This window comes from Tinamus guttatus, unplaced genomic scaffold, assembly GCF_059628265.1.
Source record: "Tinamus guttatus ecotype Peru unplaced genomic scaffold, ASM5962826v1 Tinamus_guttatus_pri_ptg000314l, whole genome shotgun sequence".
NCBI classification, from domain to species: domain Eukaryota; kingdom Metazoa; phylum Chordata; class Aves; order Tinamiformes; family Tinamidae; genus Tinamus; species Tinamus guttatus.
In genome coordinates this window covers 12691658-12711807 of record NW_028288848.1, presented here as the reverse complement: position 1 = coordinate 12711807, position 20150 = coordinate 12691658, and the positions used below count along the sequence as shown (strand labels likewise).

Sequence of the window (20150 nt, the reverse complement as noted above, 5' to 3'; positions counted from 1 at the left end):
GTGTGAGGAGCAGTTACCTGCATGCATCACATGCTGTCATACATACCTGCACTCATTTTTAACTTGGACAGACTCTTGGTGCTGCTCTTTGAATACAGTTTCTACTCAAGAAAAGAACACTCTAATTCCTTCCCTTAGCCTTTCCGATCCACAAACTTCCAAGTCCTTCACTGAGGGGAAAGCTGAGGCGCAGAGAGGGCAGACTAAGGAAAACACCCTGTTTTCCCACCCCTCAACATCATATACTGTGTTCATCAGGCTGCCCATCCGCTCTCACCCACCTTGCCTTAAAAGGCCATGTTGGAAGCACTCTCTTGGCTGAGTCTCCGGAGCAGTCTGACGCAGCGCACACAAGTTATCCCAACAAGAAGCAGAACCTAATCAACAGTGAACATTAAGCAACTCTGACCTCGCCTAAATTTTCTGGCAGATCTAGCAATGTTCCAGCCTGATTTATTTTTAAAAGTCTCTAATTGACTTTTAAGAGGCCTACTCTCCTGAGCCAATTATACAGACCAGTCTCCTTGAGACTCTGCTTCTTCCACTAAGGACAAAATCTCCCCGCCGCTCAGTGCCGGCCTCCCGCACTGCATTTGCAGCTGGTGCGCAGCACATCCCTGGATAGCTCTGCATCGCAGCACGAGGCTGCCCTCTCCCCTTCGGAGGGGCTCCCGCCTGCCTCCTCCCACCCTCTCGACACCCCAGTGAGCTGGGACCAGGGGGAGCTGTTCTGAACCTCAGGTCCGTTGGCTGGTGGGCAGACGCGTCTCCAGCTCCTGTGTCCCGAGGGAGATGCGCTGGATGTGGCCTCCAGGAGCTGAGCTTGCCAGCGCTGGAGAGGGATTGCTGTGAGGTCCCAGTGGGTGGCCCAGGAGGAGATCTGGCTCCTGCTTGGCTCCAGATGTCCTGAGAGCGCCTGTCCATGGCCTTGCGCTGCGTTCCTGGGAGCAGCATGAGGATGGCCTTCGGGTCCACCTGCTTCCCCCTCCTGGCCCCAGGCCAGCGTGCTCTGGGGAGCTTCTGGCCATGGCTGGCAGGAGGCCTTCAGGGTCACCGTCTGTACAAACAGCACACCCTGCCTCATGGGCACCCCTCCAGACGCCAGGCGGACGCAGCTTTGTTTTGTGACATTGAAACCACTGTATAACACAGACCTGAGATTGCTGCGTGGCTCTGGGGTCAAGCAGCTGGAACAGCTCTTGGCCACGTGCCTAGAGCTGCTCCTCTCCCCAGACAGGCCGGCTGTGCCCCACGGTGCCGCTGGGGCGGGCCCCGGTACTTGCCACCCCTCGGGAGCGCTGGCCGGCGTTTGAGCACCAAACAGGGCGGCGCTGCTGGGCCAGCCCTGGGCACAGACCTCGGCCCCGCTTTGTCTCCGCGCACGGATGTCACCGCTGTGCCCCCAGCCAAAGAACAGGGTTCAGGGGCTATTTTTGCTTCCCAGGAATGCTGAGATGAATCCACCCAGCAATTGGCACTCACAGCCCACAGCTTGTGGTGACTGTAATTTCCTTATGAGCTGCAATCACAGGGGCTCCGGCACTGTCTCCTTCCCTAAAAGCTCCAGAGTTGCTCTTCTTGCCACAGGCTGAGCTAGCAAACCCAAAGCCACCCCTGCGCTGCTCCCCTGCAGGTCAGCTGGACCTCCAGGGCAAGCAGCTGCTCAGTCACACTCTGAAGACTCTTCATTCTTAGCCAATATCCCTGCTATCCTGATACCCGATAGCCTGATTTGGACCTTGCCTCAAGGCTGGTAACCACAACGGGTCTCCTGTGGCAGACCTAGTGCTCTGAGTGTCTCTCCATGAGCTAACTTCGAGCTGTGCGCTTCACCTTTCCTCCCCAGGGCCGAGCACCCACTCAGGCTCCTCCACAGGAACTTCTGTGCCCCTCACAACTCTTCCTCCTGCAGGCTCCCAGCCTGTGGCTGCAATTCTTGCCTTGCCTCTTGAAATAGGTGCACAAGGATCACAGCGTGCTTCTTAAAGTTGTTCTGCCAAAACCAAAAAGACTAAAAGCCAAATCCTCAAGCAAATGCAAAACAGAGCAAAGAGCTTACGTGCATGTTTGAGGCAACTGAGACGATGCTAATTGTCCTGCCAGTGACCTAATGTGTTAGAGGATATATATATATATACACATATATATATACATATATATATACACACACACACACATATATTTAAGCATACTTTCTACACTGACATTTCAGTTTGGCTTGAAGAACCACTGAGATAATATTTTTACATCAGAAATATTTTCATCTGAAGAGTTGGCCTGTACTTAAAGAATAAAGATCAAATTTGTTGTACAGGTATTCTCAGTGTACCTGAGAAGAGTCATCCCAGAGGAGACCCAAAGCTCGCTCAGCACCATCCTGCCTGCCCCGCGGCTGGGCTGTCCCCTGCACCCACCACATCCCTGGGCACAAAGGGCTCCACTCCAGCAATATGTGCATAAGGACTCAGGCAAATGGCAAACACCCGACACGCCCAGCATCCCTTCTGCAGGCCACATACCCTTCCTCAGGGGCTGGTGTCCCCCAGGCCTGTCTCGAGGTGGCAAAAGCCAGGGGACAGCTGCTGTCACTACCCAAGCTCCCTCGAGTACGTACCTGTGGCGAGGGCCTGTAGCAAAGCACGCTCACCCAGTTTCCTAGGAGGAAATACCAGGCTCTAGAGCAGGGATTGCCTGGTCGGGTTTTGGGGCCAAGACTGCCCAGGGGAGTTCCTGGCTCCAAGCGTACGTGATGCTGCCAGAGATGGTCTCAAGCTGCCCGTGTGACAGCACACAAGTACTTGCACACACAGAGACAGCTTAAAAGCCAGCAAAAAGCATGTGCCTTGCACCTGGGAGCTCACATCCAGCGCAGGTATGGGCAAGAGGGAGGGAAATGCATGGGGTTTGTATAGGGAGTAAACGCTCTGTCCGGACTCTAGCGAGATAAACTGGTGGGAAGGGGACAGGGCAAGAAGTGGGGAACAAGCAGGAGCTCCCTCAAGGGCCACACACTATGCTGAGCACAGCATGTCCCCTGTCTACGCTGTCTATTCTCCCAAGGGCAATCTCACCCCAGTGCCAAGGGCTGCTGTGGGGAGTCCTGCCCGTACTGATTGTCTGGAGCCCACTAGGAGACTTGAGCACCTTTCCACTCTGGAATGGAGCGTGTCACCACCTCACACTCTCCACCTTCCTACCATGAACCCAGGCTCACCTGCCACTATATTCCTTTAGGAACTGTCAGCAACCAGGAACAAATCTTCATAATTTCTCTCCTGGACAACAGGTAGCCATAAACCTAGCTTGGAAAAGCCTGCCCAAAAGGGCTGACCTCTAGCTCCTCTCTCCTAGCACAGATGTATTTGCAGGGTGGGGACTTTCCCTTCCCAGTACCCTACGCCTCAGGAAAGGGGAAGAAGATATATCCCTGGGCACAAGCTCAGTTGGATGGCAATGGGTTTGAGTTGGAGATGCTCTACTGAGCTCCTGGTTGTCCAGCTCCTGCATGATACATTTCTTAGTGAGTCACCTGCTGTAGGAAATTCAAAAATTCTGATTGTGATCCAAGTGCTTCGTGCTCGCCAAGGCAGAGCACAGAACCTCAGTTTGCTTCCTGAACCCAGACTGGCAGGGAGCCTGGTCCAAACTTGGGGGACACGAGCATGGGACAGACCAGCACTCTGCCCTCCATTCCTGCTACCCCACACGCCTGACTAGATGCATGATGCCTCAGCCAAGCGAGCCCAGCCTGCCCAATATGAGAGCTCAGAATGTACCAGACCGGATCTTTGGCTGAGCTGAAAAAAAAATGCAGCTCCCTCCATTGGTCTCAGTGGAACGACTTTGATTTATGACCGCCAAGATTTGGGCTGGTTCACTCCCAGCAGAACTGAAGTTCGGGCTGGGAGGACACTTGAAGGTCATCCAGGCCAGCCTCCAACCACAGGCAAGATAGCCCTGCTTTCCTCACCCTAGCAGCTCTCTCCGAGCTGCTCCTCAAAACAGCCAACCACAGAGGCCCCTTCAGCCTCAAACATTTTCGCTATGAGAGCCAGGTAAGAACTAATTTGGGACTTTGGCACCCCTCTTCCATCCCGCTCCTCGGGGGAGCAAACAGCAAAGCCAGACCCTCCCCCACAGCATGTCCCTCTTCACAGGTGCCTCCTCATCCTCTCCCCTGACCCACCAGCCCATCTCATAGGAGACAGCCCCAATTCTGCAGAGGACAGGGACTGTCTCCTTAGGCATCTGAGTCCTCCCAACAGTTTGCAGAGTTCACAGGCTTCGAGATCCTTAAAATCAGGTTACTCACCAGCCAGGCGGAGGGTCGGCCTCTCCTTGTGAGACAGAGATGTCATGGTATTAATCCAGGGAAACCTGGATCTCTCAGACCTTTGGGCAAAGCCCAGCCAACAGGGCTGGAGCAAGACCCATGGGGTCACACAAGCAGCAATTAAAGCCAGGCACAGGAGGCCACCTTGCCCAGAGCTCTGTGGCACTGGTCTCAGGAAGGAGCAGCTCTTCTGCGCTGGGACCTGCGAGCCCAACTGCAGCCTCCCCGGCGGGGCTGCTTAGCATGTGCAGCGTGGTCCCGGGTCCACCTGCTCCTGCACCCGCCCCGAGGAGCACGGCTCTCCACAGGGCCCTGCGGCACTCGGCTACGTCCTCGTGGACGCTCGGAGTCTGCGCTGCTCCCCAGGGCCCCCAAGCAGGCACCTGAGGCCAGCTGGGAGGCCAGCGCGGCATCACCTTGGTGCCGGTGCCTGGGCCAAGGGGGCAGCCGCGGGACCGGCAGCCCGTGGCTCCTGGCGCTGCGGAGCCTCCGGACACTGCAGAGCCTCCGGCCCTATTGCTGCCCTCCCAGGAGGGCTCGGCTCTCCGGCACCGCAGGGACCCTTCGGAGCATGGCTGCGTGTGGCTGGCGCCCCCGGGCCGCCGCCTGCTCCCCCTTGCTCTCCATGCGGCCGCCCGGCCCCTCCGCGGCTGCCCTGCTTAGGCCCTGCGGCTCCGGCCCCTTCCCATCGGCTCCCATGCAGCCTCCGCGCCTGCCTGGCTCCCCTCCCTCCCTCCTCATCCTGCGTGTGGCTGTCTCTGCCTGTCTCTCACCGCAGCTCCCCCTCCTCCTCGGCTCTGCGCTCACACAGGGGAGGTGGCGACTGGGGCCATCAATTCTGCTCAGCGAGGGGCTCGCTCCCGCCAGGAGCCACCTTGCTCTCCGGGCCACCTGCCGGAGCCCCTGCCTGTCCCAGCGGGTGTCCCGGCGTTTTTCCGCGCTAGCTGCATGTGCCAGGACCACTCCCGCTACATGCGTGTGCAGCATGGAGCGCTTCCAGCTCACTGGTGTGCACGTGCCTGCCCGTCTGGGATCGAGCGCTCGGCTGCGTGTGCGTGGGGCTCCAGGCGGGCACATGTGTCCCTGGCACTCGTCCCCCTCCTCTGCCCTGGCCAGTTCCTCCCCCTCTGCAATACCCGAGCATGCTGCGGTGTTGCTGGTGCCCCCGTGCACATCCTGCACACACACAGGGCACATGCCTGCTGTGGCAGCCCAGGCCCCTCACCCTTGCTCCCCACAAGCCCTGTTTGCAGCTCCTGATCTCGCCACCTCTGCCGAGATCGGCTCCTGTTGCCCTTCACAGCTCCAGCTGGGAATGGCCTCGGCAGACTGGCCACCCGCCTGTGCCCCACGCCGTCCCTCCTTTCTATGGCTCCATCCTTGTCACCCTGCATCCCTCTCGCAGCCCTCTGCACCCTGCATCCCACCCCTGCCTGCTGTCCCAGGCCCCTGGCAGCTGGGGCGCCCGGCTGGGCACGGTGCTGCGCCGGCCCGCCAGTCTGCCCAGCACACCGCAGTGCTCAGGCCACTCCGGACCAGCTGAGGAACCTGCTCCGGCGCCTGCAAGGGGAGGCACCCGCTCACTGTCTGCTGCAGTTACAAAAGGGACCTTATAAAGAAAGGCAGCACAGCATGTTGGCACGGCCCCGTCGCTCCGGCACGCGCGCCAGCAGCCGCGATCTGGCTTGGAAAAAGGCTTTGCTCCCAGCACATCCTCCACCTGGGGTGGCTGCCAGCCCTGGGAGCTCCCTGCTCGCCCACACAACACTGTCTCCATGGCCAACTTCTCCCTCTAGCGAGACTTGGGACCTGCTGCCAATCACCTTGGCATCCGAGCCCTTTCATGGGGACTGTCCAACCTCGCTTTGCCTGGGTCTCCTGCGTGCCCTTCTTTCTGTCCCACCTCAGGCGATGCCCCCAATTCCGCAGGTCCCTGCAGAGCCTGCCTAGCTCATCTCCCGCCGAGGTGTCATGTGGGGCAATTAACATCTCCTCTCTCCGCCTCCCAGGAGTGGTGACAAAAGCTCCTCAGGGCTGGTCACCAGGCTCCCTGGGGCTGATGCCCTGAGCGGTGCGGTGGTGGGGAGGGCACAGCCTGGCCTGTGTCTGGTACTGCGGCAGCCTGGCTGCGCTCGCGGTGCCGCTCACACCGGCGCTGCTGCAGAGCCCTGGGATTTGGAGCGCGCACTGCAATGCTCCGGCTGCCAGCGCCGGGGCGATCATCCTGCAGCCACCACGGCTGCCCCTCGCACCTCTCCCTCTCCCCGGCCCCGCACACTCTGCCAGTGCAGGGACCCTCTGTGTCACCCGCCCGCAGCAGCCTGCCTCCTGCTCGCGCCAGCGTCACCGTCTCTGCTCCACGGACAGGCTGCTTCCGCAGCAGCCCTCTGCCCTGCACACCGTCACTGCCTGCCCCAACAGAGCAACAACCCACAGCCTGTCCCCAGAGCGAGGGCCAGGCACTCGTGGAGCTGCTGGAGGTCCCACTGCACCGTGTCTCACTGCAGTAGAGCAGAGGGACCGTGTAGGGTATCCCTCTATGGGGTTTCCTACCATGGGGTGCCTCTCAGGAGCCCCCCAGCAGAGCCTTTCCCATTGCCAGATGCTATCTAATGTGGAAAGGGAAAAGTGGCTCCTAGCATGGGGAGTGCGGGAAGGCCTTTCCCCAGGGAAAGGCAGAAGCCAGGCTCTTCTTGAGCTCAGGGATGAAGGGCCTGATGTGGCCTCCTCACCCAGCTCCTAGCTGGCAGTCTCAGTGCCTTGCTGTTCAGCCAGCACTGTCTAACCAAGGACACCAGAGGCAGATCAATGCCAGGGCCGAGTTTGCTATGTTTTCACTTGGGCCAATCTCTTACAAAGAAGGACAAGATAAAAGCAGGGGACAGCATAGCCTTGGTTTGAGCCTTGAGGATGTACAAACCAAGCTTATTACATCATGGCAGACAGCGAGGACACCACAGCTTGAAACCACTACCAAATCCATGCACTGTCAACATAAGAGCTACTTACAACTTTGCCATTTCTACCACCAACAGAAATGGAGCACTGTGGGCTGCAGAGCAATTACATCCAAGCTGGACTCCAATGTATCAGCAACCCAAGCAAATAGCAATGCCAGATATTTCAGAGGCTCAAGTGGGACAGGCCCCTGACAGCACACAGAGGTCTGGACTGCTGGGGTTGGCCAGATCCACAGCGCAGCTACCCAAGAGCACAGCTCTGCCCTCCCTGCTGGGAGGTGCAATGCAGCAGCTCCCGCTGCAGGGCTGCTCCAGGCCTTGCTGGGGCACCTCGCAGCCCCCTCCCAAAGCCTGAGCACAGCACGAGGGAGCCGGCACCAGTCTCCTAAGCCAAAAGAGGCAGAGAGAAGCGGGTGGCAGCCAACGTCTGACACAAGGTGCCAGTCAGCGAGCTGCACCTTGCGCTGAGCCTTGGGGGCAGTGGAGGGAGTTTATCCACCTGTGCTCATGGCACTGGCTGGGAATGCCCTGCTCTAGGCACACTGGCACAGGTGATCATTAGCGCAGAGTCTTGGGAGGCTCCTGATCTTTCCCCAGCTCTTTCCGTTAAGACCCATTATTAGGAGCATCACACAGCTACACACTGCTTGAACCGGGAGAGGCACTTTCTGCTTTCAGCATCCAGTGCCCTACATCCCACACTGGTTCCCAAAGTAGTTCACACTACCTGTTAAAATCTTAAGTCCTGTCCTCAGGGTAAGACACTGGATCACAACCACACTTGCCTCCGTGCCTGTGATCTCTTGGAGGGCTGAGAGGGAAGGCTGGGTCAGGGTGCAGGGAGCAGATTGCCGTGCTGCTGCCTGCTGCAGCCCGGCGCCCCGAGCCCCTGCGGCTGCTAGACCAGGTCTCACACGCTTGTTCCTGGAGCAGCTGCTTCAGGCACTGCTGGAGCCAGGACACTTCGCTCGCTCGCTCGCTCTAATGCAGGGGCTGTGCAGGTCAACTGCAGCCCACAGGGCTGTGGCAGAGAAACTGGGCCAAGAGGAAACATGTGGAAAGACGTAAGGAGGCATTTTGCGCTGAGCAATTAAAAAAATTACCAGAGAGGAATAACTTCTGGACGAGGGAAGGTAGTGTGTGTGCACATGTTTAAGAAGGCTAGATTAGCTTGTATAGTATCACAGAAGGAAAGTCCAAGCCACGGGGTCTCCAGGCCAGGCTATGCAGCAAGGGCTGCAGCTGAGTTTCCCTGGGCTCCTTGACTCCGCAGAGCAGAGGGGCACGTGGTGCTAGGCAGGGCTGGAAGACGACAGGAGACCATAAGAGGGACAGCGAAGATAGGGTCATCAACAATCCATATGGCAGGATGGTTTCTTCATATTTCAACTACATCTTCCCCAGGCTAGGAAGGATGGCAACAAGCCCGGAACACATCTAGGCTATTGCTCAGGGGAGATCCCTCCCTGGCCTCTGTCACGGCCCAACGCTGCTCCGAAACCTGTGCTAGAAGAGTCCAGAGCTGCACTGCCCTGGGCACTGCTGCTGCTCCCTGCTGCAGCGAGCAGCAGCCGCTGAGGAGAAGCCTCTCCTAAGCCTCTTCACTGCCATTCCTGTTCTTAGCCGTGTCTTTTCCTCCCCTCTCCTCCTGTGACCCCTGCAGAGGCACTGACACAGTAAAAGGCGCCTGGTGAATAAGTGAGATGCTGTCCCTTTGTTTTCTCTGGGGTGCTCTATTTTGGTCCTTTGCCTTGGCAGAAGAATAGGAAGCAGCTTCTTCCTCCAGAAAGCGGAGATCATGGCTGGATACTGCCACCCTTCGCTGCTTTGTGCCTCTCAGACATGACCAGCTTTGCAGCATAGATGTCACCTTGCCTCTGTGCCACCTTGCCTGGGCTTCAGTGTCAGGCCTGTCCTAAGGAAAGGGAAGGCCTAAATCAGTGCCTCTGTCCCCAGGAAAACCGTGAGGTACCACAGGTACCTGGAACTGTAGGCAGCCAGAGGTGACACAGAGCCCAGTGCCCACGTAGTCACCCCAAGCTGAGCCCATGAGGACAGCACTGATTACTGCCAGTAGTGACACTACATTTCGTTTTGACAGCTGAGGCAAAGGCAAGTTTCTTTCCAGCACATCCATTCCCAGCACTAGGCATTGGTGGGGAAAGCCTGCAAGATTCAGGAGGCTCTTACATTACACAACAGGTTGCTGGTACAGAGGGGACATCTTGCAGGGAGGCATCAGAAATAGGGAAGCTGAAGCTGGTGTGACACAGACAACAGGTTATCTGAGAGCCACTGGCTCTGCAGACGAGTCATGAGATAGGGCATGACACCCAAAGGGGACCTGTCTGCACTCCAGTTGAATGTTTTCTGGAAAAGAGGCAAAGATGAAGCCTGCCAACCAGCTAAGACCTTTCTGAGAAGGGAGGAGAGTCCAAACAAGGCATCAACTCAGCAGGAACATGGTCTTAAATGGAAGTGGTGGGGCCCCAGCCTGCTCCAGCAGAGATCTCTCCAAGAGGAGTGGCCGTCCTGAGCCCAGGCACAGCAGGCTGGGTGTAGTGTATAGAGAGTCACTAGTGGCTGAGCTCTTCTCTGCTCTTGGTCTCCCCGCACAAAGCTGAGGAGGTTCAGGAGGTCAAGCCAGGCCAGAGCAATATGGCTGTGAGACTCTTGCCTTCAGGAAACAGAAGGCTGCTGCTCACATGGGGAGAGACAAAAGAGTAGCAGGGGGCCTGGGCCTCCAGGATGAAAAGGCTCTTGGATATCTACCAGTACTGACTTCTGATAGGCCTCTCTGCAGACAGCACAGCTTTTGGACTGGCCTGCAGTGGGAGTTACAGACTGAAATCTTGAGACTCCCCGTTTGCTAGGCTGGATGGCACCACCAAAGCCAAGAGGAAAGGACAAAAATTGCTTTCACCTACATACCGAACACAGTATCATAGTGATCTCTGTCGTCATCAGTCACTTAACATGGCCAGACCTGTTCTAACCCATCAGGAACAGCTCATGTTTTATCCAGGACTGTCCTTATCACTTGAAGATACAGCACACACAGTCCTGACCTTTCCTCTCTTCCTCAGTGACACAGATCAAGCTCTGCTCAGAACTATACTGAATGCCCATCCTTGGAGGCCCAGGTGGGTAACAGATGACTTTGACCACTCACCTCATGTTGGAGGCCAAGGGAGTGCTGTCCTCCGAGCGGCAAGGACTGTGCTGAACACCCTTCCCTCGCCTCCCTCGCTCCTCCCTCGCAGTCCATGGAGCATCTGTGGCTGAACTGGTCCCAGAGTCTGGCTCCAAGTGAGCCAGAGGAGCAAAGTTCTCTTTGATCAGCTTGGCGCTGTCTCGGATCTGTCCCTGTACTTCTGGAGTGAGGGTTGGGAGGTCGAAGGTAAAAACGGTCCCATGAGTGCGGGCTGGGGAGGAAAGGATGTCGATGGAGTCCAGGCTGGTGTAAGATGTGCCTTTGGCTCGATGGGACTCCATGATGCTCTCAAAATGCTTGCTGAAAGAGTCCATGCCATCCTTGGAGAGGCTGTGCCCTAGCAGAAAGGGCACTGGAGACTTGAGCATACCCTGTGTGTCTCGATCCATGACCCTAGAGGGAAAGAAAGTGAGAAGAACTGGTCACTGAGGAGCAAGGGATCAAAGCCCAAAACCCAAAGCCCTGTGCTGCTCTAGAAGGAAACTGGGGAGGACAGAAATCTCCTTTAAACATCTGTGGGATGCCAGGCCTCCAAGGAAAAGTGTCGCCTTCCAAGACATCATGGGAACAGGGACTGCACTAGACTCCCTCCAGACATATGCTTCTCCTTTAATGCACCACAGACCTTGTTCCTTTCGTGGCTCATCCTCTTAAGAAGCTTATGAGATGCCTACTTCTTTCAGTCACTTGACTGGAGGTTAGATCCAATAAAGGGCTCAAGAGCCAGAAGCAGGACATGGCACTTCAGCTCCATTTGAGCCAAATCTGGAAGTGCCCAAATTTTCTGTGTGCCTTCAGCGCAACCTGGCACCTGGAATGCTCTTCCTGAGGCTGCTCACAAGCATGTGGCACCTTCCTCCGCAGATGTGCCACCATGGTCTCACAGCAAAGTGCCCAGAGGGTGCCTAACGCTCACCTGCAAGCTCTGCACAAAACAAATAAATAAATAAAAATAATAGATTTAAAGCAGGAGTGGGATGCCTGAGTGGTTAGAGCACCTGCAAAAGATTTAGGCTGAGATGAGCCAGGCTTAGCTCGCAAGGGACTGCTCTAACCATTAGGCTGTACCTTCCCCGACAAAGCCAAAGCACCATGTGAAAAGTAACACGACGGATGATACCAGAAAGACAGTAGGATACCCTATCCCAAGGGCAGGAATCAAAACCCACGGCTTTGCTCCTCATGGAGACATCCTAACCACATCCTCTTCTGCTGCCCCATGGCTCAGCTACAGTAGGAAGGTGGGCAGAGATACTTGGGCGGCAGCAGCACTTTCTGCTGGCTGGCCCCCTGTCCCTGCTGGGTCTCACCACATGGATATTCTGAGGTCCCAGGTTTCCCAGGCAGTTTGTAGGGAGCCTTAAACCCAACTCTGGGCTCGAGGCCCTTGTGTGTTGGCCCACAACCCAAAGGCCCAGCTTAGCCCTGGTAACTGTCTTGTCACATATGAAGCAACAAGGCTCAGCCTGTCTCTAGGACATGCCTGGGTGCAGCCCAAGGCAAGAGTTTCTAAATCCTGAACCCTTGAATGCTTTGTCAGGTAAATGAGATAAATTACAGCCAGCCTATCAATCTAGGCATGTGACAGTAAGGATATTTCCAACACAGGGAACATCACTGTTTCATTTGTATAAGCACAAACGCAATCATAAAAGCCAATTTTACTCATAAGCTGCTATCACCTTATTAAGGCACCAGAAAAGCACTTGTTATGCCACTGTCGTCTCTGATTAAAAGAGAAGAACTGATCCAGCTTGTCATAACATTTGTTATGAACAAACAGCTTTGCACAGAGGGCTCAGAAAATGTATTGCCATTACAAGCACCAAATGACTTTCAATTAATTAGCCTTTGTGCACTGCTCACAAACCACACTCTACTGTTTCACTGGGCTGCAGGCTGACAACCTTCCTGCAGCAGCAGGCCAGGCGGCTTCAGGGGAGCTCGGCCGAGCAAGCAGGCGGCACGAGGGCCAGGGTGAAGGCTGCTCCTGTCAATCCGCTGGCATCTCCCCAGGTTGCACAGTCCTGCTCTGTGCTCCTATCCATTCTCCTACAAGGCACTCAGGGGTGGCTCCTTACAGGCCTGGTCAAGGGGAGAGAGACCTATCTAACACTCATAGACAAGTTTACAGGTGCAACTGCTCACTCGCTGCCCTTGCTGTCTAGCAACCTTCTACTACATGAAGCTAATGCTGCCAACTTCACTTTGCATCTAGCATCTAACAGGAGGGCTATGAGCTGTGCTAGAGAGGACAGCGCCGGCTGACAGAAGGGACCTTGTCCCAGGAGCGGCTAAGGGAACTGGGCTCAGTCTTGTGACCAAGTACATTGTCAAAGTACAGAAAAAAAATATAGCTGTTTTTCCCCACCATCCAAACTCTGGGAACTATTTCTCCACCCTGAAATACCAAGCCAGCTCTACACAAACCAGCTGAGATGCGGGTTAGTCGCAGTACCACAGGCACAATGCTGCCTGAACATAGTCCTCCTGCTCAGACCCAGCTGCCCTGCCAGCCGCACGCTGCCCAGACTTCCTGGCTCTGGTTTCTGCCAGTCGACTTGTGTCCCGCTCCCATTTGCGGGAAAGATCCGTGCAGAGGCACATGGTTGCAAAACAAGGGAAACGCAGCTGGGAGGAGCAGACGTGAAGCCTATAATTAAATATCTGCACAACAGCAATGAGCAGTGGAGTAGTGAACACGCTTCCAGTGCTGGTTGTGGTAACTGGTGCTCGAGCCAGGGCCTTCCTTTCTTGGGAATGGGCCAGGTGGGCAAGCAGGGGAGATGACAACCGTGCTGCATTACACACGAATAGCCCAGCCCCCATGCCAGGGGCTGAGGTTCACCCATGGGCTCCAAGTAACTGCAGTTGATCAACCACCGCTGCAGGCAAGCGGCAGGGGAAGGACTCATGCGGTTCTCCCTGCTGGTGCTGCCCAGCGGCCCGGTCCTTGGCAGGAGGGTGAAGAGGAGGACAGTCCTCTCTGTTGAGGGTCTCAGGGGTTTCCTCTCATCACCAACACCCCAAGCCCCCGATTACAGCCCTGCCATGCCTTGTTCCTCCTGCCAGCACAGACGCAGCAGGAGTTGCACAAGGGTCCCAGTTAAGCATGGTGGGGACAAGGTTTTACCCCATTGCCCAACGGTCCTTCACCTTATTCCCCTCTCAGCAAAGCTCATCTGCGGACAAGCACTGAAGGCTCCTTGCACTCCCCAGGCTCCTTTACCTGCAGCCCATGTCCTGCAGTTTGCCTGCTGTTGAGCTTCAGTGTCATAACCACAACCCATGCTCAGCCACGGGCGCTGGGGCAGCCGCACCTCACCTGGCTGCTCACTCTCACCTGCCCCCTCGTGCTACAGTCCCTCAGTGCCCCTCCTCACCCATCACAACATATCGGCGTCCCCTGGCTTTCCCGGCCACCTGGAAGCGGGGGGCCTTGGCGCGGGGCGGCTGCTGCCGGCACCGAGCCCCAGCTCTGCGGCCATGCAGGGCCCTGCGACTGAGGCTCTGCCGCGGCGCAACGCGAGAGCCTTGTGGCTACCGAGGCAGGTTAAGCAGCAGGCTTAAGCATTACGCTTAAGCGCTTGATTAAATCGTCGCCTTAACCACTTTTTAATCCCCAGCAAGGCTTGCCCTGCAGCTATTTTCTCTGTGCAAGTAGCAGATTTTCTAAACATTTTCCTGGTCCAGACTGCTCCAGTGGCTAGTAGAAAAGATAGCTCTGCCTCCTGCCACCCCTGTGCCTGCCAGAGGTCCTGGGGACCACTCTGCAAAGCCCTCTGCCCCTTATCTGCCAGGCCACGGGTGCCGCGGGCCACGCTGGCCCTCCCAGGCACCAACAGCGGGAGCTTGGCAGCCACAGCTGATGCTGCTCTGGGAGGAAGGGATTTGAGCCCGTTCCTGCTGACAGGTCTCAGCTCCCCAGGACTAATGGGACTAAAGACAGTAAAGGCTTAGACTAGTCATTAGAGTGGTAGATCTGACTCTAAATATATTCAGCAAGCAGACTGGCTGGAAGACGACGCTGCTTCTTCTGTCACTTTTCTTCACTTGTTTGATTTTGCACTGGATTTTTTGGACAGACATCCTGCCTGCTGTTAGCTTGCTCGCTTACTTTGGGGTGGTAAATCACACAAGATGCTCTTTACACAAAATATCAAGGGCAACAAGATAGCATCAAGCCAAAATCCCCATTGCAGAGGATGATAAACCCTTAAGGCTAGATTTTCAAGGGGATTTACATGCCTAGATGCTGTGAATTAGCCTCCAAAGGGAATTGGGTGCTTCAATAATATTGTGGGGTTGGCTCTTCCCAGCTACTAACAACCTGCTGTGCAGAGCAACTGCTGGGACTGCATCCCAAAACGCTGGCCCCTTCATTAGGGCTGGCCTGGCTGAGAGCAGCTGCGCAGCTGCTGGGAGGCTGCTTTAATCGTCCCAGCATTGCCACCTCTGAGCAGGCGAGGCAGAAAGCTTCAAATAGAAAACATCATTACTGGGGACTGGCAAAGAGGAAGGAGGACTGCAGCTGCAGAGTGCAGAAACAGTGCAGAAGCAAAATAAATAAATAAACAGGCTGCAATGTAGATATGAATCAAGCTCACATTTCTGGACTTCTGATTTTCAAAGTGTTGTCCACAGAGTCTGAATCTAACTGGGGAATGTTCTGGGGTTTGCAAATGCAAAAGTCTGAAAGACACATGGCAAAGAAGTCGTATAAAAGGAATGTGACACCTCTATATACATATTGGTAATGGGACACAGAGCACTGTGTTTGGGAGCAGCACTACATTTAAGTATACTCCAAGATTTCTAGTACTGCCTGGGGAACTACAAAAAGGTGTTGCAGGGGACAAAAAGCAGGTCTAGGGGCTCCTAGTACATGCTTGGAAATAAAATAAGGCCATATAAAATAACTTGTGTGCAGCAATAATACTATCACTTTAAACCTTCAAAACTTCTGTCACAAATTTGTTTGGATAAAAGTACATTTCCTCTTAAAATCACTTTCCGCTTTTCTGTACAATCCTATGTTTTGGAGGAGCAGGCAGGAGGCAGGGAGAGACATACCTGTCCCCTCCGCTAGCGAGGGGGGGGCTGCAGGAGCCCGCAGCAGACCAGCTCTCCCCATGAAACACACACACATTTCAGCACAAGGACTTCATGCTTTTCTTTCCCAGGGCAGGGGCACCCCTATGGGACCTGGAGTTATTCTCTTATTATCTCTTTTCAATGCTAACATCAAAAATATCCCCATTCGCTCTCCTTCATCTACCTCGCGCACAGCGAGGCCCGCAGGTGTGTGAGCACGCGCCCTCCTGGCTCCTCACATGTGGCTATCGCCAGCTTTGCTGTGCCCAGCAGCCCGCAGGTGCAGGTGAGACCTCCTCTCCTGACCAAATCACTGCTCACGCAGCTCGTCGCCTGCCCTCAGGCCAGCCTCAGCAGGGCCAGCACCATCCATGGGCTCTGGGTCATGCCCTGAGCCTCTTCTCTCAGCTTCCTGCTCTGCCTGTCCATCTCCCGAGCTCATTCATTAGTCACATGGGTGTCTGACTCCACACTCCAGTAGCCCGCCAGGCTACAAGGCCCCATCTTCCATTGGGCTCACATCCTGGCTGCCAGCGCACAGTGCAGGACAGACAGCACCTCAGGGAGATGAGCTGGCCATGTGCATGGGCAATTGAATGACAACCACAGCGTCCTCTGCTGTCATCAGTGCCCCGTTAAAGAATATTTTGCCATGCAAACAAAAAATGATGCCAAAAACAACAGTACGGACAGCTTTCAACAACAGACAGCTTTCCTGAACAGAGCAAATAACCAGTGTGACCAAGCAAGAGAGTTCCTGCCGTGCCACCAGGGCACAGACATCTGTGGAGGACAGCGTGGCCACTGCCTGGCAGCACAGAGCACCACCGAGGCACGGCGTGAACTCAGATGTCCTAGTGCTGTCACCTGAAGGCCAGGCAGGACAGGGGAGGCAAGGGGGGATTAACCTGGCAGGGAAGCCTTGAGCTGTGGCTCAGGCAGGTGACCTGGCCTGCAGGTCTCACCGTGTAGGGGCAGATCTGTGGCACGGTGCCCTGTGCTGAATCACCAGCACCGGCCGCCCCTGCCGGGCGGCGAGGGCTTCCCCAGCCCTGCCCAGCACCATGGCCTCAACTCCACTGCCCATGCTGGCCTGGCCCTCTCAGCAGGGCCCCTTTCGCCACACACAGGTGATAAAAGAGCAGGCAAGAGGAGCTCTCTGCGCGTATGCCCACAGCCTCACCTTTGCCCGCTCTGCCTCGTCGCTTCAAACACCTCGTCATCCTCGTCCACCTCGCCGTCCCGCACAGTCACACCCTCGCCCTGCTGCTCGGTGGTGGCCTGGGCAGGGGGCTCCTCCGGCGTGCTGTCCCTCCTCCCCGGCGTGCCCGCAAAACTTGGGTTGCTCTCGCTGTCCTTCTGGCTCTCAATAGCCGAGTCTACCTCGTCCTTCTCAGCCAGGATGTCATCGATGTTGGTTTCGCGGTAGCACCTCAGCGGCACGGTGTCCAGGTCTGTCTCAGAGTACTTCACCGTCCTCCTTATAATGCCGGTCTCACAAAAACCAGGCTTCTTGCAGCCCGGAGGAGACATCTCTATCTCCACCTCCACGTGGCTCAGGCTGTGCTCGGCCACCGGCCTCTGGGGCTCCATGGGCAGCACGTGGCTGGGCTGTGGCGGGGGCTCGGCCGGGGCGGTGGGAGCCTTTGGGACAGAGCAGCCTGCAAGAGAGCCCAGAGCACTTAGGGACAGGGCCCCTGGCCTTGGGGAGGACACCCAAGGTGCGCCAGGGAAGCTGCTGTTGCGACACTGTGTGCACGCTCAGAACAGGCTCACACATGCAACGGGGCACCCAGGAGAGAAGAGTGAGCCTGGAGCAAAACGAACATGTTGGGAGAGGCAGAGATGGGATGGGGTGGGCTCGTGCTCACGGCCTGCGCTGCACCGTGGGGACATGTGCTGTCCCGGTTCCATGGCTGGTCCTGATCATGGCAGGGGTTTGATTCTGCACACACTGAGCCGCCAGGATCTCCCCTGCCCAGGGAGGGACAACCCCAGAGAGACAACCCTCTCACCTGTCCTGGGAGTGTCCAGAGCACCATAGAAGAATTCCCACTTGGCCCTGGCGACGCGCTGGGCGTGGGCCGAGCTCTCCCGGGGGTACGCCCACGGGCTTCCCTGCGGGACACAAGCGCAGTGAGGGACACAAGTGGGAGGACCCAGAAGAGGCACTGCAGCCACCAAGCCCCGCAGAGCCAGCACCTACCTGGAGTCGAGGTTCGGAGTTCAGCGGGCTCCTGGCAAAGGGCGCCCGCTCCTCTGGGGGGGTCTGCAGCCCGTTGGTGAGAGAGCTGAAGAGGCAGCTGGTGTTGAGGGCGCAGGCATCCCTCCCTCTGGGCTGTGCATCCCCCATGGCCCTGCCCCTGGCCAGCAGTGGGTCAGACACGGATGCCTCAAGCTTGAGCCTGTGGACGAGCCGCTCCTGCAGCTTGGGCTGTGCAGGAGGGGTGTGCGAACCGCCGCCGTGCCCGGTGCTGCCGTCACATGCCGGTGTCGAGCCTGGCGCCCAGGGGCTCTCGCCGCCCCCCGGGACCCTGCTGGCTACAGGGCTCCCCTCCTCTGCGCTGCTGGCCCGGCCCAGCTCCAGGCTGCGGCTGAGGCCATGGGGCCCATCCTGCCGCCGGGGCGCGGGCCCCGGGAGGCCGTTGAGCGTCCTCACACTGGCCTTCTCGATGAAGCGGAAGGTGACCACGGAGCTGTGGCCATCGGACGCCGGCTCCACCAGAGGGCTGCGGCTGCCCGGGGAGGCCAGCACGGGGCTCTGGGTGCCCCGGCGTGGTGTGCAGGGGGCCGTGGCGTGCCCCACGCCTGCACAGCTCCCGTTGCCCAAGAGCCCCGTCTCAGCCGGCTTGCGGGCCAGGGAGCCTGTGCTGTTGTAGAGGCCCAGCGGGCAGCGTCGGGCCTCGGGGGCCAGGCCCTTGCGCAGCAGGTGCAGCCGGCCCGCGTTGAGGTTTGGTGTGAGGCAGCGCGGGGGGCTGCAGGTGCCGGGCTCAGGGCTTGTGGTGGCCACCAGCCAGGACCTGCGGTCCGTGTCGCGGGTGAACGGCGGGGACGAGATGGCACAGCCGTCTTGGGGGCGGACGCGGACAACTCCCCCGGCCTGCGCCATCCCGTTGGAGGAGGCAGCGGGATGTCAGGTCTGGAGCCAGGCAAGGTGGCGCAGGGATGGCGAGGAGCTTTCCCAACGCCCCTGAGACAACAGCGGGGCTGAAGGGCAACGCATCCTTAGGCAGCCCTAAAAAAAGGCAAGAGGAGCAGGTTGGAGGAGAGTGAGCACAAGGGGAAGGGAATCTAGAGGCAGGCAGGAGCCAGACCCATGACCCCCAGACGTGTGGGATATGGATGGCTCAGGAAGAACGGGCACCTGGCAGCCCCATCTCCAGACTCACAGCTCATGAGAACGTTTAACAACACTCAGAAGCTGCAGGATGCCTCACTTTGGAGGTCAGCTTGTGTTTTAAGTATGTCACACCATCACATGCTGCAGCCGGTGTCCACGGTGCAGACAGAGCTGTCAACATGCGCAGATCCAAAACACCGTTACAACCACCCTGCCCTGAGGCATTGAGCATGCTGGCAGAGGGGCGCGTGCCAGGCACGCACCCCGGCCCGTACACAGCTCGCAGGGCTGTCTGCCATCTCCGCCCGGGGGGTGTTTATTCGGCCCCAGTGAGGCTGGAGGTTATGTCGGGAGACAGGGACCCGGCGTCCTCAGCAGCACCCCATCAGGGTTACTGCTCTTCCTTACGACCAAGCCAAAACTTGTATTTATCGCTCACCAAGTTTCTCCAAATTCCTGGTGTGCAGAAATGGTTCCACCCTGACTCCTTTTGGCTTCTCACAGATGCAGAGATAAAAACTCCCTCTCCCTAAGATCCCTTCATTTGAAAGCAAGGCACCAAATGCCATCTGCAAATGGAGGAAAGCACGATTTCCTCTTCCTCTTTCCTACTGCAGAGCAGACAGGTTTAAATTCCCAACATCAAGAAGATGAAGGATGTGGGACTGGATATACCAAGGTGTTTAGGCTCCAGAGATGCAGAGACATAACTCAAAATAGCCAAAATCACCCACGTGGAGCAGGCGCCTATCTATCAGCACTGCTATGCTTCTAAAAAAATCTGGCTCCTGGCAATCTATAATGCACTTACTGCACTAAACACTCTCCTGCTTAACACGTTAGTTACTTGTTTTATAATCTTCCCCCCCTTATGGCGGTATTCAGACTCAAGGTTTCTAAATTAACAAATAAATAATAACGATGTGGGTTTTATACATTTCGAATTAAATTCCAGTTTTTATCCAAAAGCCAGCTAACACACATGCCAAGGAGAAAAGTTATTGCTAAAAAATGTTGGCATTCATAACAAATGTATATAAAAAAAAAAAAGCAGCCTATCCCAATACACACAAGTTACTGCTGAAATAAATGGGGGTGAACTGAATGGGATAAGAACAGTGTGTCCTCCTGGTTATCAAAGGAGAATTATCAAATTCAGTGTAAAGGCCATAGCTATCTACAAGTCACTGCAGCTGGATTGCTGCACCC

At 56.6% G+C, this 20150-nt stretch overlaps 1 protein-coding gene across 3 annotated transcripts in view; it reads right to left on the bottom strand.

Annotated features, from left to right (window-relative positions):
- The window catches only part of PSD (pleckstrin and Sec7 domain containing), a 39510-nt gene extending 20800 nt beyond the window's left edge, over nucleotides 1-18710 (bottom strand). Inside the window, exons 1-6 of one of the 3 annotated variants that reach the window (XM_088528823.1) lie at nucleotides 18245-18710; nucleotides 17808-18100; nucleotides 17609-17719; nucleotides 16785-17245; nucleotides 10466-10900; nucleotides 7339-7344 (exon numbers count right to left, since the gene is read on the bottom strand). In XM_088528823.1, the coding sequence (XP_088384949.1) occupies nucleotides 7339-7344; nucleotides 10466-10900; nucleotides 16785-17245; nucleotides 17609-17719; nucleotides 17808-18100; nucleotides 18245-18710 (1772 nt within the window). Of the gene's footprint in view, nucleotides 1-7338; nucleotides 7345-10465; nucleotides 10901-16784; nucleotides 17246-17608; nucleotides 17720-17807; nucleotides 18101-18143 lie in introns of all 3 variants that reach the window. The other 2 variants (XM_088528821.1, XM_088528822.1) reach the window with 2 other exon arrangements.
- Nucleotides 18711-20150: the final 1440 nt, after the last annotated feature.